Source organism: Scophthalmus maximus, chromosome 9 (genome assembly GCF_022379125.1).
Source record: "Scophthalmus maximus strain ysfricsl-2021 chromosome 9, ASM2237912v1, whole genome shotgun sequence".
Lineage (NCBI taxonomy): Eukaryota > Metazoa > Chordata > Actinopteri > Pleuronectiformes > Scophthalmidae > Scophthalmus > Scophthalmus maximus.
The window spans coordinates 6,907,501-6,931,938 of record NC_061523.1 but is presented as its reverse complement, the minus strand read 5'-3'; the positions used below and the strand labels follow the sequence as shown (position 1 = coordinate 6,931,938).

The 24,438-nt window shown below is 47.2% G+C and overlaps 1 protein-coding gene across 1 annotated transcript in view; it reads left to right on the top strand.

The window, feature by feature from the left end:
• The first annotated feature begins 513 nt into the window (after positions 1-513).
• Positions 514-24,438, top strand: part of psd2 (pleckstrin and Sec7 domain containing 2) — a 34,192-nt gene continuing 10,267 nt past the window's right edge. Inside the window, exons 1-3 of the mRNA XM_047334433.1 lie at positions 514-1,106; positions 8,450-9,034; positions 10,140-10,919. Coding sequence (XP_047190389.1) covers positions 8,508-9,034; positions 10,140-10,919 — 1,307 coding nt within the window. The 5' untranslated portion in view covers positions 514-1,106; positions 8,450-8,507. The remainder of the gene's footprint in view (positions 1,107-8,449; positions 9,035-10,139; positions 10,920-24,438) is intronic.

The following is a 24,438-nucleotide window of genomic DNA, read 5'->3' as shown; positions in this document are numbered from 1 at the left end:
AATTAAATCAAATGTTAACCACCCAAAATGGTTTCCATCACAATTGGCAGCTTCATGTACCATTTGTGACAGATTACAAGCACGAAGCGTGCACTCCGGTTCATGTCCGGTATGTTTTGGCTATGATTTGACTGAGCTATTTCATTATAGAGCACAGTTTAAGTGCCGGTCTATGCGAGCAGGATATCGACTGTTTCATGGATCGTGTTTTCCCTTGCACACATTAAAATTCCTATTTCAACCCAAACTGAAGCATGGCCAATTCCTCCAGGATATGACAGCTGCAGGACTCTGGACCTTGGACAGCACCGTCTCACTGTCTCTGTAAATCATCTGCATGCCGGGCTTTTTGTGGTCATGTTCCAACCCCCCCCCCCAAAAAAACCCCAAGATAAGTTCTCAGTGCTAGTATCTGCAGGGAGAAATGAAATAAATCCATCCTTCTGGGGACGTACTGGGAGCCTGCATGGACCTCAGTCTGGTTACCACACGGTGCTCACAGTCTGCATCGGTTCCCTCTGATAAAAGTTGAATTGATCCTCTGCTGATATTTGAGTTGGACCCTTCCAGGAGCGGACCGTTACATCATCAGCGGAGAATGACATGTGTCAACACAACTGCCAGCTGTGATCTCCACCGGAGGCTGCACTCGTGCGAAATCCCACCCCCCCCCCACATGGAGGAGAGGCGTCCCGCTCACACCGCGCCGACCACGGGAGAGTGACGGCGCTCCCGAGCAGCGGGGAATCACGGTTTGGTTCTTTTCTCTTCTGCTGCCAGTCGAGAGAGGAGGAGACGGGGGAGGACGGCAGCGCTCATCCATCCATCCATCCATCCATCAGTCCATCCATCCATCCATCAGTCCGCCCGGTACCGCGCGTCCCCGCCGCCTTGGACCTCCCGCGTGCCGGCGGGGGGTGGGGGGCAGCCGGGAAGGACGTTCAGCGTCGAGAGGGAGGGAGGGGGAGCGAAAGGAGCCCGTCTGTCAGTGTTATTCCCCGGTGTTGGATGTGGACACACGCAGGGGGGAGCGAGGACCACGGCCGCCGCCGCCGCAGCGCCACTCTCCTGTTTCCAGCTCTGTCCTGACTGAGCGCATTTCACCGGTGAGTGGACAAGACGCGACGCTGCGTTCCCTTTTCATTACGCACAGACGTGGAAAGTGTGTCCATTTTAAGCTAACTGGTCGTTCCGACCGGTCCTCATAACGGAGCCCCCTGCGCAGACATCATGTGTTTTAGTTTATTAATGGAGACGGGGGGGCATTTGGTTGATGGAGGCTCGCGCGCTCAGGTTTGGCGTCCTGTTTTTTTTCCTTCTTTTTCTTTGCTAAATTTGACACCACCAAAAAAAAAACGAAAGTGCTCCCACAGCCGGCAGCTTTAGGACAGGCAGCAGTGTTGGTGGAGTTAACACAGGCTCAGAGATATGCACCGTGCGGGCCGTGGGGTTTTCATGGAGGTGTGTGTGTGCGCGTCTGTGCGTCTGTGCGTTTGTGTGTGTTTCTCTCTCTTGTCCCCCCCCCAGAAGAGGAAGAGAAAAGCGGTTAGTTCCTTTCCGCTTTTCCAGGAGGACAAGTCGCTCTTGAAACGCGACCAAGGTCTATTTTGGAGGAAAGAGAAAAAGGCACCGGCCTCAATTGAGCTTGAACCGTGTCTCCCAGCCATCCCGTTGTCATGGTTACTGGCTCGAGGAGGCTGGGAGAACATGGCTGTCTCGCGCCCCCCCCCCTCCCTATACCCTCCTCTCGCTTTCTCTCTATTACACACACGCACACACACACACACACACACACACACACACACGCACGGAGAAAAACAGAGAGACAATAAGCCCTGTCTATCTACTGTTTGTTTATGTCTTTCTAAATAGAGACACTTTGAAAAAGAAGCAGATTGGAAAGCAAAGAATATAACACACACACACACACACACACACACACACACATACACACATACAGGCACACACACATACACACACACATACAGGCACACACACACACACACATACACACACACACAGGCAGACACACACACACACACACACATACAGGCACACGCACACAATAACAATAACATGATGGAGGTTTGGTGATACTTTGGGGGGGGGGCAGTGAAAGATGGAGCGTCGGGCCCACACTTATCTTTGCTTCGTCAGGATGTGGGCAGCCTCTTTAAAACAGGTGTTTGATATAGCAGCTTATTTTTTCACCCTTGAAAGCCAAGTCGTCATTATCTTAATTACAGACATTTTACATGTCTAGTCCAGGTGCATTGTAGCTCACCCCCCCCCCCCCCCCCCCCCCCCTGGGGGCTCTTTCCCAAGCGAAAGTGCAGCTCCCTCCCCAACGTGTAGTAAAACATGAAGTCGGTGTCAGACATCACCAGCGGCGTGCTCCAGACCCTTCTCTTCTTCTGACTCTCTTTCTTTTTGCGTCCCTCCAGTGACTTTTTTAGCGCCACTGCAATAATTCCTATAAAAACCATTGTGCACATTCAAATTTTGTTGAGAAAAAGTATTTGTCTATATATATATTTATATATATATCCATATAGATTAATAACACATTACTATTTTTCTTTTATTTATCCTAACATTGAATGTTAAAAATGTAAATACCATGCAGTTTTGCAAATCATTCAGATGCCACAAAGTGTGTGTTGTGTCTGTCTCTGCAATAATAATGAATTTGTTTAACACAATGGAAGTGGCCAGGGAAAAAGCTCCAAACAGGCCAATCACCACAGAACTATGAGCGTGTATTTAGATGTAGGCGTTTAGAGTGACAAAACCAGAGCGGCTGCTTGATCTTGACGACACAGAAGTGACATATCGGGGTGATTTTTTGGGGGGGGGGGGCGTTGCTGGCTGAGCTGTTACGCTCCAGTAGGCCAGTGTGGCTATAGTTGGAGGCTCTGCAGCCATGCTGGTGTGACTCGAAGGCAGGCCTGCTTGGCTTGGCCAGGAAAACACCCTGGACTTCTTCCAAGTCCACGTTTTCCTGCCTTCCTGTCCCAGGCTAACAAACCAGGAAATGATTCGTCTTCCTCCGTCTGCATCTGTGTTTGTGACACAACAGCATTTTTGAAAGGTGACTCCATATCTGCAGTGTGTGTTTGTGTGCGTGTGGGGGTGTGTGTTATTTTGTGTGTGTGTGTTTGTGTGTGTGTAGTATTTTGTGTGTGTGTGTGTGTGTGTAGTATTTTGTGTGTGTGTGTGTGTGTGTGTGTGTTTGTGTGTGTGTAGTATTTTGTGTGTGTGAGTGAGTGTGTGTGTGTGTGTGTGTGTGTGTGTGCTGCCGAGCCAGTGCTGCACCCCAGCCTCCATATTATGAACAGGGTCAGTGGGTCATTTATTATATGAGACTGCAGAGTCTCTCTGACAGACACAAGAAAAGAGGAGGGGTGGGGGTGGGGGGGGAGTAATGCAGAGCTGATTACCATCCATCAGTGTTCAGCTGATAGCTTCATGAATCCATTTTGATTGCTAATTAGCTCTGCGTGAAAAGTATTTAGAGGGGTTGTCCTTCTGGTCTCAGTGGCTGAGGCGTCCATTATCCTCGGTGAAGTGTGAAAACCTTTTTGTTTGTTGAGATAATATATATATTAATTTGAAAAAAATTTACATTTTAGAAGACGAGATAATCAACTGGCTGGCGACGGCTGCAGTGGAGCACCACTTGTGCGCACGCCGTGGCTGTGCCTCTGCGCATAAGAGACCCCGATGGCGGCACGCGGCACAAACAAAAGAGCGGCACAAATGTTCCACTTTTCAAATGAGTGCGGGGCAGCGCTACAAACGTAATGAGGTCAGGCGAGTTAAAAGTGGTCAACGGGCTGTCTGCTCCACCACTTAGAGCCAGTCGAAGGTGGTGCAGCGATGCCCAGCGCATACGTCCGCAGGCAGAGGAGTGTTTTCAAAAGGTTTAACAGAGTTATGGATGGATGGACTGATGGATAGATAGATAGATAGATAGATAGATAAATGTGACGGATTAAGGAGATTGAGGCTTTGTAGAGCAGAACATGAAATTCTATAATACAACGGTAAGTCTGTAATTTAATCTCTACTTTGAGAGTTCATACATTATTTCAAGCTCATTACCCCCACTCTTTTCAATCGATCAATAGAACCTGAATGACGTATCTGTCAATATTACTAGAGATGCTCCAATACCGATTACGATACCTGGACTTTGTGTATCCGCCGACACCGAGTACCAATCTGATACCATTGTATTTATATAAAAATAACTACTTGTTAAACATATTGTAACTGGTTTGTGCTACGAACCCTGTATGGAAGTGAGGATTGCTATCGTTGTTGTTTGGCCATGCTCATGTTAAACCCTGAAAAACAGATACATACAGGGAATGAAGCCACAGAACTTGTTTCATTATCAAGTTTGACAGTCATAACTTAGAAAGAACACAAATAAATACATAACGACTACTATTATTCATTTTATTTATCATAACAAATACCATTTAAGTGCAGCCACGGCTTATAAAAAATAAAGGACCTTTAAAGTTTGAAACAGTACAACAGCAACTTCAAAAGTAAATCCGTCTAGGAATAAATAACAGTTCCTTTGAGACAATGTGCACCCTCAGTGTAGAAAAATAAAATACCTTTAGTCTGTAGCTTTCGCATAAACAGAAACTCAAAGTGATTTCCAGGATTTTCAGGTCGCCGCATAGAGTCGCGTACCCGCCAATGACGGCAATTTTGGGCAGTATCAGAGGCATTTCTGATACCGATATCAGAATCGGAACAGCGTAAGACAGAAAAAGATGCTTTGGGTGATTTACTGTAGAAATGGTGTCATAATTCTTTGTCCATTAAGGGGCGCAGACTCATCCCATATGCACATTATATACTGTATATATGTGTGTGTGGACCCTGGGCAGGTGAACAGAAGCACCAATTAAATCTGTATCAACTTCGGCCCCGAAAACCCAGCACCGGTCGATTTCTACATACAGTATCGCATGAATCGGCTAAACGAACTCCTTCTGTGTCGTGACGTGTTTGGATCAGTTTGTGAAACCACACACAGACTGTGCTCACACCAAACGAATATACAGTATCGGTTGCAATGTGGAAAATGTAGGAGCAGGTGTGTTTGACTCTTAGGGACAACAAGTCAGGACGTCGTGGCCTCTGCTGCCCCCCTGTTCCAATAAGTCCTCCTTGATCTGAAGAAGTGTTTTCCTTTATTTTAGTGAATCCTCCAGTCTGATTACCTCAGTTGTGTTTCTTTGGCATCTGATAGAGACCGGTCACGCTTATCGCTGGCGGGTCCCAATGGACTGCGGCTCCGTGTCTCGGGGAATCAATAAATTACACTGTAGTGAATGTCTGTGTGCATTCTTTCTGCGATGTGTGTGTGTGTGTGTGTGTGTGTGTGTGTGTGTGTGTGTGTGTGTGTGTGTGTGTGTGTGTGTGTTAGACAGGAAGACAGGCTGAAAGATAGAGGGAGATATAAAAAGCACAAGAGGCAGAGAAGAGCTATTTAATGGAGACTTGGCCTTTTATCCAGCATCATTCTCACTGGATTGGTGGTTTATATGTGGTGTGTGTGTGTGTGTGTGTGTGTGTGTGTGTGTGTGTGTGTGTGTGTGTGTGTGCGTGTGTCTATGATTGTGTGTTGTTCTAATGATTGGCAAATGGTCCGATCGCAATTAAAGGAAATTGATAAGGCTTAAGAACCCCACTGCTCTCCTGACAAAATAGAATGCAATAAGTGTCTCCTGATAGCCATTGTGTACACAGGAACACAAAGACTCAGACTCACACACACACAAACACACGCACACACTATCTCTGTCACTGGCTGTGTTCTCCCTCATCTGTCCGTAGGGTGTCTGAGCACATCGGCTCTCTCTCCCCTCGACAGGCAGCGCTGCTCAATTCTCTGCCCTCTTTCTGCCGGCTAAGACCCATTTGGCTCTGTCACTGCAGAAGGAGAGGCTGAGACGGAGAAAAGAGAGAGCGCGGAGTTAGACTGTGAGAAAACAGATGAGGAGGAGAGAGAGGAGGGGGGAAAGAACAGGACACTGGAGGACGACGGAGGGAGAGAGAAAAGAGAGAGAATTCCCACTTTTCCTGCCTCGTTTCACAACTCTTCCCCGTTTCCATTCATGGTGACGTGTCACTGTTTTGTGTGCGTGTGTCTGTCTGTCTGTGTGTCAAAATGTGCAAATTCATCTCTGTGTCATCGCATAAATGGATGCAGATTGCGCTTGTTTGCATATGCCTGGTACACGTGCGTGAATGTGGAAGTGCCTCGTGAATATTCTCTCCGCCCGAGCTCATCACTAATCGCAGAGTGATTCATGCGTAAACGTCTTTCAGCTTTGTTAGCAGTTTCAGAACTGAACCCTTTTCCCTGTGTGTCACCGTGCAGTTGTACGTGTCATAATCATATCTCTGATCCATGCTGTACTGGGTTCCTGCAGAGGGAATCCGCCGAAAAACAAAATGCCTTCAGTGCCTTTTAGATGACGGCAGTGGTTCCCATGCTCCTGCGTGGGCCAATCACAGATTCATTGAGGCACCGGTCCGAGTCAGAGTGAGAGGGATTAGCCATTTTTTTTAAAAACTGAGACTAACTTGTATTTCAGTGAGCGACGAACGATCCCTTCACTTATTCAGTCGAGGTGCCTTAGCGGCTTAGTTGTGGCATTGTTGGCTTCGACGGCACCGTCACATCCGGGCGACAATGTCAAGTCCTAAAAGAAGGGTCTTCTGTGATTAGGGCCACGGGCCTTTTCGGGGTTCTGCATAATCGGCATGGTTCCTTTTGGAGCTCTGATGAAACATTTAGTGGGTCTGTCTGTGGCGTCCTCGCGCTCGGCAGCTAAGCCCGAGCACTCGCGACGTCACGGGTCCAAATTTGGCTCACGTCCTCGCCTCCTCCTTTTCGCCGCCGTCCCTTTTTGGCTTTTGTCTACAGTTTGACATCTAAGCGAAGAGAAACTGCAGAATTTTGTCGGCGGGATTCAGGATTTGTTCATTTCAGACGCGCCATAAGCCGCGTACCGCATGCCGCCAATAACCCTCTTCTGACTCCCAGTAAGTGTTTCTTCACTGCAGTTCTCCTGCAGGTCCCCTGCTGCGGATGATTCAGCAGAGCAGAGATGCAGCGTGTCTGAGGACGCTGCTTGGATCCGCCAGACGGGGCCGCTTCCCGTCCGCTACAAAGACAGATCCCCACCGTTGACGACACCTGCTTCACAAAATAGGCATCATTAGTTTTGCCAAATAATGCCATATTAAAATGTACAGTAATATTACCTACGCACGTACACATTTCACAATCGAAGATTAAAAGATAGGATCGGAAATTCATTTTTGATTGTGTGATACTAATGGAGCTTCCTCCTCAATCAACTGTAATACACTCTATTCTACTGTGTAATGTATCATGCATCGTATATAATTGTTATAGAGACACAACCTAAATCATCCAAACCATTGAAATATTAATTTAATCTGCCTTTTAATTGTTTAAGAAATGGAGGGGGAAAAAAATCAAATAAAGTCCAAGATAAATTCCCTATAAAGGCTTTTCTTTCGACCAGCAGTCCGGAACCCGAACAAACTGGTTTTGCAGCGACAGAACGGGAGCAAATCCTCAAAAATTGCCGGAACCAATCGATATTTTTGCACTTTAGCTCAAGAAAAGACCTATTAATCATTCATTAAGAGATTGTTGGCAAATGTCCTGTCAGGGATTACACGGATAAGGATTATTTTAAATTCTTCACTCGGTTCAACAGACGGTATCAATGACACATGATTCTATTCACTTGTATCTGTATTATTTTTTCAGGGAAAGAAAGCCATGTAGCATGAATTCACATACTGCAGAGCAGTAATTGAGAGCTGCTCATCAGCGTTTGCCCTTGAGCCTCAGTGAGGGCAGAAGACGACCTGCTGCCCTCACAGAGGTCATAGCCGACAGGGAGAGCGAAGAGACCGTTACGGACACGTGGTCAAATCTCACGTCGGTATCTTGCATTTTCACAAAGCGCGGTCCCAGCAGAGCTGGAAATCTCCGCACAGACAGAGAGCGGACGAGCTGGCAGGATCATTTTGACAGGGATCTCTCTCTATGCCCGCCTGCGCGTGCGTCTCCGTTCCCCTGCTCTCTACTCCATCGGCCTCTGCCTGCCCTCCTTTCCGAGGCGTCGTTGGATCATCTGGTGCTGAGGACAAAGTGTTCCGGCCACGTGCATCTCGCTCTCTCGCTGTAACACACACATACTGTATACACAGCTGTTCCTCTGTTCAAGGTGACCTCTGTGACTCGCAATCAAGACTAGAAATAATGAAAGGACTCGGTATCTAGTCAATGTCCTCGTTGATATCCCTGCCTCCCCTCCTCCTCTTTTTAACTCGGTGCTTTGTCTCCTTTTCCTTCTCTCCTCTGGCCGCCTCTCAGGTTGCTCATCTGAAGATCTGGCCCTCGTCTCGGGCCTGAGAGGACAGTGTAGTGCACCATGACCCAGGAGGGGCAATCCCTGCCCTCTCCCACCCCACCAGAGAACCCAGTGGAGGCCAGTGCAACCACCGCCAGCACCAGCACCGACTCACCCGCAGACGCCCACAGCCAGACGGAGCCGGACGCGCTGGGGGCGGCGGCGGCGAAGGACGAGGTAGAGGAGGGCCAACAACCGGAGGAGACCAGAGAGGGAGTCGAGGGGGCAGAGGGGGGGAGGCACGGGGACGGAGGAGCAGAAGCGGAGCTCGCAAGAGGAGAGGGGGAGTTAAAAGAGGAGAGGGTCGATGGCAGTGGGGGTGAGGATCGACAGACAGACGGAGGGGCGCAGGGACAGAGGGAAGGCACAAGAGGGGATGGATGTGTAAATTCAGAGGTAAGCTCAACGGGGGAGGAGGCAGCAGCAGCAGCAGCAGCAGCAGCAGCAGCGCGCGAGGCGGAGGAGGTGAAAGAGGAAGAGGAGGGGAAGGAAAATGAAGACGTGACACTGTCTACAGAGGAGGCAACACACCCTCAACCAGCTGGGAGGTTAGTTCACCGAATCATCTCTCCTGCTGCTTCCTGTCCACACGTATACTGGTGCTGGGCCGCGACCGTCTTGTGATGCATCTTTTGACCTGACGGGTGTCAAAGGGTGATTCAAAAAATTGAAAGACTCTTTCACTCCTCAGATCAATGCATAGTGTATGAGTATCACATGGGCTGTTTATCTCGGAGAAAAAAAAGGACGACACACACCCGCGCACAGCTTTCTTAAGGCCTTTTTTTATTGTAACCGGAGCCTGTCTTTTGTGGGCAGACTGCGTTTATGTTTTCCACTGATCCTCATAGATATTCAGCACTTTTTACAAACTGAATGTTTTTTTTATGCCATGTTATTGTCTGAGTGTGGTTCTCTAGTACATAATTTGTCTAATACGCTTCACCAGTATTTCACAAAATGAACAGGCAAATAGCCTCAACTGAGAGGAAAAAAAAACAGAGGGCAACAAAAAAGGTCTCATTTTTAAAGAGCTGGAGGACCCAGTTACCAATTTTCTAACCGCGTTAAAAAGACAGAAAAGTGTGTGTGTGTGTGTGTGTGGGGAGATGGGGGAGTTGACATTTCTAAAATGTGGTAGAAAAACATGCCTATTGACTCGTGGTTTGTCAACATAACATAACATAACATAACTTATAAAATAATAGTATATATGAAGACCTTTTTATGGTCTTTTTTGGGGGGTTTCAATACATTAACTCACCAATACAAAAATACAGCTAAAAGAAGCTGTTTTACATCAGTTTTGAATAAAAATGAGTTTTATGGGTTATTCCTGTCCATCAGCAGCCAACACAGAGGACTACAATAGATTCATATTCCTTTTATGTAAAAGGGATGAAATATAAGAGGGGGCACATGAGCTTTTCACATAATGGCAAATTGGAGGGTGCTTTTTCATCTTTCATCTCGCTTCAGTTGTCAGTGTGGCCGTTCAGGCTGAAAAATTTGCCCATTGTCCATACGCCTGTATAAAAAATGATTTCAGCTATGAATTTCTTTGCGCCGATCTCAACAAAGCAACCACCTCACGTCTAATTCATAAAGTTAATAATAATTTTAATGCTCTCCTTTGCTTCCTTGTTAAAACAGACTGGCAAACGGTATAGGCGGGAATGAAGAGGAGGACGAAGCTGGCGAGGAGGACGAGGGCGAAGTTGGAGCGGGGACTCACACACACCTGGACGCTTTCAGCTCCAACTTTGAGATGAATGTAGAACAAGCCGATACAGAAGTGGAGGAGGAGGAGGAGGAGGAGGAGGAGGAAGAGGTCCAGAGAGAGGGGGGTGGAAGAGGAAACCAGGACAGCTTCAGCTCGGCGTTCGAGCAGATTGTTGAGCAGGTGGATGTTCAGGGGGAAGAAGAGGAGGAAGAGGACAAGGACCTGGAGGAGGAGAGGGAGAGAGGTCGGATGGACAACAAGGATGGCTTCAGCTCCACATTCGAGCGCATCGTGGAGTCTGCCTTGCTGAGGGGCGGGACCTGCTACAGCAGTCTGGACTCGCTGGATGTGCTGTCCCTCACAGACGAGACGGACAGCTGCGTCAGCTTCGAGGCCCCACTGACGCCGCTCATCCAACAGAGGGCGCTGTTACAGGGCCCTGAACCTTTGGAGCTGGAGCTGGAGACCGTTCAGGAGCAAGAAGGGGCCGAGGCTGGACCGGACGCCCCGGGAGCAGACCTGAACCCTGCAGAGGGCATGGTCCGCGGAGCAGTGGCTGGAGCAGGGGGCAGCCCACTGAGGACCACCATACCAGGGAGCAGGTCGGAGTTTGTGCTGAGCCAGCCGGGACGCTGGACCATCCCCAATGGATACCACGCAGACTCCCAGGGAGCCGCGGAGGGTGGCGGAGCCATGATCAACTCTGTCAGGTGAGTACTTTCTTACAGCCTGTTGTTCTGTACTTCCTGTTCGGATTCATCGGGACGAAGAGGCGATGTTATCAGTGTGCGTTGATGTCTCTCAGTGTATTTTATGACATTAACCCAAGCAGTCTCCAAATTCAGACATCTAGAGCCTAAAGGAGTCAAATAACATCATGTGCCCATAGTTGTGTTTCGAGGCAACTAACACGAGTCTGCGAATGAAAAAAGTCTGGTTATGAAAAGTCATATGGTAATAGTTATCCTTTGATACTGTGAAACATGTTACACATTTATTCTTCTTCTTCTTTTCAAATTAGAAAACTGAGATTTCTCATTCAAAACTCGGTTGCATTATGTCCTTCCAAAGACCTTCGTGCAGACAATCTGTCATCGAAACGTTTCACTCACCAACGCGGCGTGTTCAATTTTTCTGTAATGTCGACTTAATAGCACCCAGGCCGTGCTTCAAGCACACACGTGTGAAACTCCACCGGACTGGACCTTTATGTGAATATAACGACATATATTTCCTTTTAATCAAGTTAATGTAAATTTAACAGCCCCATCGCGGGTGACAGATTCCAGCGTGTGTCCTGCTGCGGACAGGTAATGGGAGCTTTGCATTTTAAGTGCTATGACAAACTGTGACCTTGGCTTAACCAGCAGGTGGCGTGAGCCCAGCTGTGAGCCCCTCAGTGAGGAGGGGGCAGGGTGGTCGACTGGGGGTGAAGGTGGCGGTGGTGGTGCTGGTCTGGTTTTTCAAAAGGAAGTCGTTTGTCCGTGCATGCGAACTCAGGGGTCAAGCAAATACTTTACATTCTGCTCAACCGATCAACATGAAGGTTCAAGTAAAAGAAAAGCAATCTCAGCTTTAACTACATTATATGTCTGGGAAAAAAAGCCGGACGGCTTTGTGCGCCGCAGCGTGAACACTGCATTCGCACAACAGCGACAAACGTGAGAGCGTTTCACATTTGAATGTGAGTCTGTGGGCCTGTTTAAGCTCATCTGCTGCATTTGAAATGAAGCCGCTCGGAGGCCCGACAAACACAGGCGCAGGGTTCATGAGGCGGCCCTGCAGATTGTCGCAGGGGTGGTGTTTCGCTTTCTTCAACCATTTTGCTTCAAGCAAACCTGCCCAATAGGGAGAGATAACCTGAGTACCTGCCTAATGACACAAGGTCTATGCTTGAACACAGACCCCCCTGTGAACGGAAACAATTTGTAGGACTAGTGTGGCGGATACATGCGGGAGATAAACGTTAAAACGCATACAGCTGTATGGTAATAAGATACACGGTGGCGGTGTGGGTTGAGTAAATCACCTCAACGAGCCCAACAGCAGGGTGAGTGTTGTTCGCTTTGTCTCGGGACGGCCGGCTCACGTTTATGGCGGAGAGAGTTTATGACGCGGCGATCACTTACTCATTCACTCTATCCATCATTTGCGGAGACCCCCAAGGTGTTGGGGGGGAAAACGGCGATACAGCCGACACTCCTCCCTTACATTTAATCATTTAATTACCTTAATGGCACTAAAGAGGGGCCGGAGAGCGCAAGAGCCGCTGAGGGTGAAAGTGGTAGCAGGCACCGTATGGGAAAAGCCTTGTAGCCTGAACGACAGCTACACAGCTGTATACAGTCCCTGTGGCTTCTTCCTCAGCGCCCCCCATCACACACACACACACACACACACACACACAAACACAACCCCCCCCACCCCCACCCCCCCCCCCCCCCGCACAGTTTCCACAGTTACAAAACTCCTGGAATGTCAAATAGATGCACTGACCTCCGACATGATCTGTCTGGGATTTGTTCTTAGACTCTCGTAGTTCACTCTTCCACAGCTCAGAGGGAGTCATGAGGTGAACGGAGGGGTTTGGATGTCGGCCCCCCCTCCCCCTCAAACCCCCCCAGGCTACAGATGTTGTCCTTTAGGCACGGTCTTGCTTCCTGACCACCAGTGCCAAGCTGAATGAGCTATTGTTTATGTCATGACATCATCGTCTTCGGCTTTCCTCCGCCCAGCAGGGTCTTGGAGAGAGAGAGAGAGAGAGAGAGAGAGAGAGAGTGTGTGTGTGTGCGTCTGTGTAAGTGAGCCATTATTACTGTGTACTAGCCAGCTTGCCAGACATTTGAGCACTTACGTCTAGAGTGGATACATCTGCTAGCCAGTGTAAAAGGGGTAGATATACGTTCTGAAGACACTCGCAGCATCCAGTTCATTGATTTATCTTTCAGTTTTGGGGGGATATTTTTTTGATACCCCCCCAAAAGACTAAACTTGTCCTAACAACTCTCGAACAAATCAATCACAGTTAAAGTTGCCGTCTATTCTCTAGGAGAGGGTTTCTTTAAAAAAGAAATAGTCATGCATTATTTTATATTGCGATGAAAACAACACAGCACAGTTTGTTTCTCCGGAGGACTCAGCTGGACAGAGAGGCAAATGCATTTTAAAATTCACACCTTAAAAGTGGTTCGTGATTCACAACGTCCATAAAAACGGAGGCGTCACCGCCCAGCAATTATTCATAAAAGCTATAAAAGCGGTTTTCCAGCTAAATGTCTTCCAATCTCATCCACGTTAGCCGTGTACATGTATTTCCCTGCGTCCCGTCTCTCTCTCTCCCCCCCACCCTCTGACTCTCCATCTTTGTTTGCTCCATCTCACCTCCTGCCTCTATTCACTTCTCCACTTCATCTGTCTTATCTCATCTCCCGTTGTCCCCGTTCGCTGTCCTCCTCCTTTCTTCCTCGCATCGCCTCCTATTCCATTTCCCCCCGCCTCGCCGTCATGCTGCTGCTTCTTATCTTTCATTCCCTTTCCCCTGCCTATACCTCCACTCTTGCCTTTGGGTAAACCACAGACATTGGCACAGTTAGACATTTTGGCACCTCGGCGTCGTGGACAACTAGTCTTTTTCACCGCAGGGCAGAGCAGCTGCAGAGCAATGGATAAAAAAAAAGAGCAAATTACCCAGTCAGTCAGCTTGGCAGACATTTAATTAGTTTATGGATCAGTCCGTCAATTTGTCAGTTTGTCTGATAACTAGAAAATCTTACATTAGAACGAATATTCAGATTTTATTATCTCCGTTTGTCTCCAACATCTTTTGCTGCCACTGCTTCATTTCCGTGTCGCTTCTTGCACTGCATTTGACTTTGGATTTTTGGATTGGACTTTTTCCATTTTCACAAAAACCAAGCGTGTCAAGTATGCTTACATTTGTCAATGTACATTTGTACGGCGCCTGTGGCTCACGATGTTATAGTCGGTCAACCCAAAGGTTGGCGGTTCGATCCCAGCTTCCTCCAGTCCGCATGCTGATTGTTCCCTTCGGCAAGACTCTTAACCCTAAATAGCCTCTGGTGGCTCTTCCGGAAGTGTATGAAAGTGTACGATTGTGATAGAAAAAACAAGAAGCGCGGTTGAACGGTTGAATTGTGACTTGTCCTGACTAGAAAAGCACTATATAAATACAGTCCATTTACCATTTAATTACCTCCTAGACACATATTGCAGCTGATACTGATGGTGATGTCATTGGTTTTGGAGTTATTTGGACTTGAGATCCAACCTGACGACAGCAGTGTTTGAAAAGCCAAGTTATCACCAAAGTTTTTACACTTCATTTCTGACTTCTATGTGAGGAATGACCAAATCAGTGGCAGAGACAGAGAGTTGTGTCTTCTCAGAAGAACACTGGCATGCAGCATGGAGCATTTCCATCAGAAACTCTGTCAACGACTCCTTCATCAGTGGTGCACATCTTACATAATGTCCGTGAATGCAACTGAAACAGTCTTACTTCTTAATTATTATAAATGGGATCTTATTTCAGTTTTTTTTTGAGTATATAAATAGTATTCAGCATGTAATGCAACAGCAAAAAGGAATACCATTGATTTTCATCTAATCTAAATATTAAAATTAATTCAGATGTATTTTTTATGAACCTGCTCTTACATCCCCAGTGTGCGCGCACGCTCCAAAATTCAGGCTTCCACTTGCATAACAGACGGAGCTTTGATGATGCCCTGGGTGGAGGGAGACGAAAAACCGAATCTTACCTCGGCCAACGTCTCCCCGTAGATTCCCTGTCTGCTGATTGTTCTGACATCGGCGGATAAAGGATGTAAAGTAGGCAGCGGGGCCCACGGGGGTTGGGAGAAAAAAACACTGGCACGTATCGCAGATGCTGCAGAGATGCCATCTAACACATGGGAAACAGTCAAGAGATGCTGCAGTGCAAGGCTCTTATTCAGCAAACTGTCTGGACACGGTGCAGTGAATCAAGCCGACGGTCGGGCAGTCGGTCAGTGTTTTAGACGAGACTGTCGGTCACATGCTCATTTGGTCAATGAGTCAATCAGTCAGGGACTTACTACGTGAGTCGTGTCCCTCTGTGCTCTGTGGGTCCGTCGCCGGGGTTAAAGCTTAACGTTAATCCAAAGAAGATGCTAAAAACTGCCACGAACACACACACTCTCCGTCTATCAGTCTGTCGAGCAGCTTACTGCAGCACATAGCCAGCTACAGTAGATCCACCCAGCAGAGCCGGCTAGATGAATGCTGCTCATGTGATAATGCGAACTGTAGGGCGGCGTCCAGGCCATAGGCTGTATATGAAAAAAATGGACGTACTGTAGTTACCGGGTCCGGACAATGACGCCAATGCAAAAGTGCGTTTCTATAGAAGTCTATGAGAATTCTCACTTGGTTTACAACGTCAGTTATTTCCTGACGAGATCTCGGTCAGATTCTATGTCAAATTGACGTTTCAAAAAACATGGCGTTGATCAAAATGCAAAACTCGAGGCTTCAGAAACGGCACTTCGAGGTATGTCTGAGGCCGGCAACACGGTAAGAATGAGGGCGTTCACTGGTTCACCGCTTGTGTATTGTCACGTCTCCTGGAATTCCATAGATGGCGGATGATTAACTTCATTCGGGTTAGGGTTATGTTTATGGTTATGCTTATGCTTATGGTTATGGTTATGGTTGTGGTTATGGTGAACAGTCAAACGACAGCCTTTTAAAAACCTATCAAAATGAAGACCATATTGTTTTTTAAAAACAAATAATGACTACCTATCTTTGTAACGTCAACGCAGGTACATTTCGAGCGTAATAGGTGCATTATCTGCAGCTTGTGCTCCGGAGGTTTCGCCTTTCCTCTGACAGCGGCAGATAATGCACCTATTACGCTGGTTGCCAACCGCCATTGAAAACGACGAAGACGGAGGAAATGGAAATACAAATCTACTGTACGCCCACCACAAACCACTGGGTGACGTCGCGGTGGGTTGCCACTTGGTCCAGGCACTCAAACAATAACACACAGAGAAAATGCTCAAGAGGAAGGACACTGGCACCCAGACGCCTCTTTCACACACCAAAGCAGAAACTAATATGAATTTTTACATGATTGCATTAACACATGCCTTTCAATCATGTACATGTGTGTGTGCAGTATGTCTGCCTGCACATTTGCATGCATGCATGTGTTTCTATGTGTGTGTGTGTGTGTGTGTGTGTATGTGTGTGAGTGAGTGTGCAGTCCTCCCCGTGGCTCATGTGAGCACCACCAGATCTAAGCCCGAGCAGAGCAGATAAAAGCCAAGCGCAGTTGTTACCATATCAGAGAGGCAGCTCTGCCGTGTGCGCGCTAATCTCTTTCATATACACTGTCGAGTGCAGAATCGCACACAGGGAGAGAGAAAAGGGGGGACACACGGACCGGCAGCATGCACGCGTAAACAGAAGTGTGCATGGCGCTCGTACGTCCTTATGCTTGCTCAATGGCACAGATATATGGAGATCATCGAATCCAGCTTTCATACTCTGAATATTTCCCTCACTTACACACACTCTCTCTCTCTCTCTCACACACACACACACACACACACACACACACACACACACAAATCTTTTGGGATGTCACTGTGGGAATAAAACCCTTTGCGTGGTTCTCTAACATCCCGCAGATTATCCTTTCCTGGCTCTCACTCAGGCAGTGATATATACACACACACACACACACACACACACAGACACACAGACATGCTTTTGCAACACAAGCATTAATATATGCACATTCCTTTTTTTCCCACCCTCACCACAGACACACACTGACTGAATAATTTCAGCAGTGACAGATTTATCCCTGTACATTTATAGCTCGACGTCTTATGACACATCTTACTATTCCAATGAGTGAGGTTCCTCTGACCACAGGCTTCACTCATCTGAGGCGTCTGTCAACACTTCCCGTATGTGTTCAGTGGAAGAGGAGCCAGACACTGTAAAACATTTTTGTCTGATATTTCTTTGGAAATGATTTTTCCTCGGTTCCTCTTTATGAATTGGCAGCTATTTTTTGTCAGATGAAGATGTAGTTGTTATTGTTACTGTACTGTATACTGTGCCCAGGTCCGTAAAGGAACTGATTTCATTTACATATGTAGTTATGGAAATTAAAAGGTTACACTTAATCTTTTATTCATTTTTAGCCTTATATTTGGTAAGAGTGTCTGCCGTATTTTCATTATCACTTAAAAGGGCAGTAAGGGATTTTAGAGAAAGCGTATGTTACAACCCTGAAAGTCAAGTATAATCCTTAACATATTTGACTTTTGTCGATTATTACATTTTGAGTCCCTTTGATCGGCTGCTAAAAGCATCTGTCTTGTGTGTCCTTCTCTGGGAAACTGCGGAGGCTGAACCACTTTTTCCCCTTGCGTCGGCTGCTCTGAGAAGATCACATCTGTGCACGCTGACGGGTTTCTGAGTTCTGCCGTGGGTAAATGATAAAGGTTCTCCATGAGTCACGGCAGCGAGCTGATCAAAAACACGGACGCGTGAACCCAGTGTTGGGCAGCGACTAACAAAAACCAAAAACCCAACAACATCTGTGTTGCTGCTGTTGTCGTCGCCAAGGGAAATGTAGCCGTCGTCGTTGTCTGTACACCTAATGATGTGCAGACTTTGAATCTGGACGATGCACATCGAAAAATCGTCCCTCGTTTCATCTACTACCACCACCGACAGGTCGTGCCTTTGACCCCACAGCTGCCTCCGTGTCCTCTCCTCTGCTCGTCCCATTGTTCTTCTTTCCAGCGGGAGGTTAGAAATGAGGAAGGAGGGATTTAGATGCAGAGTTTGGCATGCAGGGATGTGTCAGTGTGTGTGTGTGTGTGTGTGTGTGTGTGTGTGTGTGTGTGGAGACATACAGTGTGATATAACACTTACTTTTTATGTGTTTGTGTGTGTGTGTGTTCCCTTAAAATTTCCTCTGTGACCTTGATACAGCAAATACCTTTATACTTTATGTTCATGTTTATAGCCTGTCCTATAACATTTTACCCCAGCAACTACTTGTGTGTCCTCGTTTTACATTAGAAATCTATTTTGGGGGGAGACGGCGGGGGGGGGGGGGGGGTGGGGGGTGGGGGGGGGGGTGGGGGTGTCTCTATCTTTATCTTTATATCTGTACTTGGTAAGCCACTCTGAATCAATACATTAGAGACGTGCACGGAAATAACCACACGCACTCCAGGGCCCACGAAGCAGCCGGCCGAGTGAAGCCCCAGGGGTCTGAGTCCGGGACGTCCCGCCGACGTCGGACCGCTCCTCCGCCGGGGGCCTGCAGCCTGCAGCCCTTCACTGTAACCCAGAGGAAGTAGTGCTGGCTGGGACACACACACACACACACACACACACACAGGGCCATTGTGGAGCCACCGCCACTAGGAACAGCGTAATCCATCAGGAAAAAAAAAAAAAAAAGGAGGTCTGCGCAGTCGTTCGCTCCGCCCCCGACATCCTCCTCTCCTCTGTGGGACGTCCAGGTCCAGACCAGCCGAGCAACTTCGGGGGAAAAAGAAAAGTCGACGCAACAGTTCAACCGATCACCACCATCGTCGATCACAGGCCGCGATCGCACGATGAGCTGACTTCCGCCTCTGGAACACCTCGGCTTCCAGGGAAGCCCCGCGACCGGACGAGCGACGCCGACTTGAGGCGCCCGCCGGGCGGTGATGAGGCGGCGGGACCGCGGAGCTCCGAGACCCGAGGGACGATGTGGAAGGAGGAATACGATGTTCACTTCGACTTTCTGCTGCATCTGCTGTGAGTGTCCCGCGAACTCGCCGCCGGGACCCCCCGGGGGGGGGGGGGGGGGGGCTCGGACCGGGCTCGGACCGTCCCGACGGGTGGGACCGTTAGTGTTCGTGCTGCGTGGCAGTGAGGCAGTGAGGCTGGGGGGTCACTGTACCAGAGCCCCTCCGTGATGACATTTGATATACCTGCTAATGCTGTGGCTTTTAAGAGAATTCAACTCAACTTACCAGCAATTTCCATCGTATCTCACAGTTGAAGTGAATTGAATATGATAATGGCTCAGCCATCAATACCTGCTCCTAAACATGATGTGCAGAGGACGAGGCTGCAACTAACCAGTTCTTTTTCTCCATCACAAAAATCAGTTACTACATGTTTTGATTCGTCTATTTGTTTTCGATGTGTTAGTCGCCGAGTTTATGAAATTGTTAGAAAACAGGGGCCGGTGGCCACCACCGGCTCTTCGAGCTCATAGGGGACTTCTTCGAGTCGCCCGTGTCCGACCAGCAGTCCAACCCAAACATATTCAGTTTACATATAATGGAGAAAAGTGTCAAACAAACACGGAGACAAATGAGTCGCTCATCATTGATTTGATTATCAAAATGGTACCACATTAATTCGCTGTCGTCCAACTAATCCATTTATCAATTATTGTTTCAGCTCTAATCGTGGTATTTGATACGTGTGGAGCAATACCTCCCTTAGAAAGTGGCTTAATCTTTCTGAACGTTTTATGATGGACTTGTATTTTGAACTGTGACCAGCAGTTTTTGAAGACAGTGTTTACTCATCAGGACCTTTTTCTGAAAAAAACGACAACAACAAAGAATCCAAAAAGTGTTGTTCAGTGTTGGTTGACCCTGAGTTGACAGAAACAGTCTGGATGAATGTGAGTCAGAGTGGGGTTTTTTAATCGCCTGTCTCTTTCTGCTTGTTTTACATTCATCGGCCCAGTATTGCAACCGAGTTATTTACTGTAATTATCTTCAAGCCGCAGCAGATAACATGACAGATAAACAAACACACACGCACACACACACACACACACACACACACACACACACACACGCGCGCTAACAGCTGTGTGTGTCTACTGTATCTCTTTTATCTTCTGGTCAGTGTGTGCGAAAATGAAAGAAAGGTCTGCGTAATACCACAGAATTTCATAATTCCGCCTAATCCCGTAATTGTTGATTACCCTCACAGGCGATGCCACTCGGACCCTCCCCGTCCCCTCACACACAGGCGCGCGCACGCGCACACCTCGCATGCAGACACACCTTGTAGGTGTGGACGGTGAACAGACAAAAAGATTAGCGCGTGACTCACCGGCATGCACCATCACGCTCCGTAATCTCTGACACACACAGACTGTGGTGGCGGAGGCGGTCACAGTGCGTGAGTATGTGTGGCCCGGGGATACAGAACTGCGCCAGCGGACGGGCACATAGATGTTCTGTGTTGCCCTCGGCAGCGCCAAAGTGTCTCTGCAGAAAAAAAAAAAACAGATAACCGACACCAGATAACCGACACCTCATATTGTGTCCCTCTCACTATTATTTTGTGTTTTGTGTGTCTGAGTGAGTGTTTGTTCTATTAGTGCCAGACGGGGAGAGAGTCTGGGATGGGGGGGGGGTTTAGCCTCCTGACGGATATGAGCTTTGAATGATTTATGAGGTCTCTCTGAGACTAGTGAATTAATACGCTCAGACAAGTGAATGCAATTTCGCTGCAGACACACACACACACACACACACACACACACACACACACACACACACACACACACACAAACACACACACAGAGCTAGATTGTTGTGATGGTTCACCACCGTCTCATTTCATTTGTGCATGTATGTGTGCGGGGCGTTTGTGTTACATGTGCAGTTTATATTCCCATCCATCAAAATGTTCCCATTTTCAACCGCTTGTCTGGAATCTCTGGATTATGTGGGATACTTAGCCCAGAGTTCTCCCGGTCTGTCTGTCTGGACTTAAATACCTCTGGTGGGGGGCTGAACAGGAAGCATCTTAATCAGATGCCCCAAACCACCTCAGCTCCTTCTCCACACCAGAGATCCGTGGTTTTACTCCTTCCGGATATACAGTGCAAGACCCCCACCCTGTCCCAGAGGAGGAGCCCTGGTACACTGCAAATTTAAACAGCTCTCACTTAACTGCAACTTCAATCTCATTCGCATTCTTGGCAGGAGTTTGGGTGACCCAGCTCACCGCAGTGTCCCGGCGACCCTGGGAACTGTGTGGTCGGGGGCAGTGGCACGTTGTCGTGTCACCCAGGGCAAATTGCTCCAAGGTCACATGCCAGATGAGGAGTAATTCTGAGCAGCTAATGAATCAGCCGAGGCAGGAAAGTGTAACCTTGCCGAGAGCAGGGGAACCAGGGCCCTTTGAAAGGGTCAGCTGTAAGGATGTTGTGCATAGTCAGCCGTTCAGCATGTGAAGGCGGTGGGGCAGACTCCTGACCGTGGTCACTGGTTGCTTTTTTTGTGTGTATTTGCAGCTTTTTGTTTTACACACGTGTCCACGAAAAAACAGCCCTGAATGTAGTCGACTGTCATTCTTCTTAATTGTGGCGCACGACACTTGGCTTCCGCCGTGTCCATGGCGACCGGCAAAGCCCGTACAACAACAGTGCGTAGTGTATTGAATTTGTGAGGGTAATGCGATCGGGCTGATCAGATTATGCAAAAAGAACCTCTGAATCATCTGGCGAGATAGCTGACGGCGCCACGCAAATGCACACACACACACACACACGCAAGAAAAATGTGGAAATGGCATTTAGACAGATGGAAGTGAATGAATATGGCCTTTATTCAGGAATAAAACAGAGACGGTTTGCAGTTTTTTTAAATTGGATTTGCTGATATGATATTTGTCTAACGGCTGATTGGGATGAATGTGCAAATAAGATTTAAAGAAGTTCTATAAATCAGAAATGTCAACGTTCAATGAGGATAGTAGGGATAGGAAAGTTGCTCACTTCACAAGAAAGTTAATTGACGAAAGTGACGAGACATAATTAACACATGTAATAAAAAAAACAAACCGTCTGCAACGGGGATTTAAAGTCAAATAAAAGGGCTAATTAACTTTGCACCGACTGACTCTGGTGTGAAGCAATTTGCAAAGTATACAGCGCGATGCAGAGCAGAGGATGCAGCTCGATGTCTCAAAGCGAAGCTCCTCAGTTAGTCATAAATAAATAAGTAGGGCACTAATTAATACTCTGCGTCCACTCTCTCTGTTCTGTTGATGACACTTGGATGGGAGAGCGTGAGGCCGTGATCAGACGGTTCTGAATCACCTCCAACTGTGTCTTCTAGTGATCTGCAGTGATGTTGTTTTCTCCATGTTAAAGGGCCATTTCACCATTTTTTTAACATGAAGATTAGCGCCAGTTGTACAGTGTGATGGGTTCTTTGGCTCAATTGTGCGTTTTAAAGTCTGAGAAAATAATCCCGCTCGTGTCTTCAGGGTTAAACTCAGATTAACAGGTCCTGAAAATGAAGCCAATGTGGAATGTGCCTGAAACCTGTATTCTCTTGAATGACCAGCAGGGGGCGATTACCCTGTTTTCAAAATGAATTTCGGTTCTATAGAGAGAGTCTATGAGAAAATTCTTCTCATGGTTCTATAACATCCCTTTCCTGAGGAGTTTACTGTCTTAATACAGCATGATTAATTCATGGTTCATTTAGTAAATTAGGGTATAATTTAGAGTAAAATAGAGGATTAAGCGTGGTGTGTATTGGGGCATGGTCATCGATACAGCGTGGTTGACAGATAGTATCGTCCAATCGGCGCGCGGTCGCAGGTGTACTCGGACGTGCAATGGTTGAGATCTCAGTCAGGCCCCACTAGAGCTGCAAGAGTTAATCGATTAATCGATTAGTAATCGATTACTAAATTAATAGCCAACTATTTTGATAATAGATTAATCGGCTTAAGTAGTTTTTGTGAAAAAACAAGTCAAAGTTCTCTGATTTCAGCTTTTTAAATATGATTATTTTTTCTGGTTGCTTTGCTCCTCTATGACACTAAACCAAATATCTTTGGTGTGTGGACAGAGCAAAACATCGTCTTGAGGTTTTGGGAAACATGTTCGACATTTTTAACCATTTTCTGACATTTTATGGACCATACAACTAATCGATTAATGGAGAAAATAATCGACAGATTAATCTATCATGAAAAGAATGGTTAGTGGCAGCCCTAGGTTCCACCCCCCTGCTCCTCCACATATGGTAATTTAACTTATGCCATCCAAGATGGCGCTGGTCAAAATGCTAAACTCTGTGCTTTTAGATCAACCAATGGGTGACTGTCGCGGTTAGCTGCCACTTGGTTGTAGACTTAAAATTTGTAACACAACGCCCTAGATCTATTGTTTTTTTTAAGCGCGACCCATGCTTGAAACTGAAACTCATGACATGTCAGCAGCTGCTTTTGGTATTTTTAAAAAAGTGCTTTAAAATAAAATGTATGGCAGCTGGTGGAAATCTAGTTCGGCGGAAAGGAACCTGAGTGGAAGCTGTTTTCATAATCATCCCCAAAAGTTCATAATTCAGTGTATTTGAACAAACTTTCTAACGTGTTACTGTTTTGAGACACTGCTGTGTATTTTCAGAATAGTCACAGACAGTGTCAAAGTTAGACATTATAGCTTCAAGTAGGAGGTGTTGGAGAACAGTGCAAGTCATATCTTGGCAGTGGAAGCTGAACGCTCACTCTGTCCTCAACTGTCTGGTGACTGATTCTTTTTTTTTTATTATTCCTTAACTAATTCCACAGGGATGATTAAAAAGTAAGTAAGTGTTTTAAAGAAACGCCCTGTATCATACTCGGACAGATACACCCATTCACAGCTGGGATATAAAAATCCGGGGATAGTCAATAAGCACGAAACAGACAATTTTCCAGTTCCATGAAGGCGTTGCTTTGCTTGGGGGCAAATATACGGGAGTTGCCGAGGCCAGAGAGAGAGAGAGAGAGAGAGAGAGAGCACATTACTTGTTCACCACCACTTCAGGGAACTTGGTTCTCAGTGACATTTGCCTGAAATAGCGGCACATCAGACAAGAATGAAGCTATTCGTTTTTTATATCACAGTACTTAAATTCAAACCATGTCTGAGGTTAACGGTGTGAGATTAGCGGGGCCTTTTAGAAGCGACTGGGGGGCAGGTGAAGTCCGCTTCAGCTTTACAATCGGCCTTCAGATCCATGGCATTAACGCAGGACGTTAAGTGACAGTGGAAGTGGGTCAGTGTCGAAACAAGTCATTTAAGCCGCATTTGACTTTTGGTGCGTTATGTGAACACATTCAGCACTTCAGTTTCCTCTATCGTGACTTAAATAAGTGGGCGTGTAA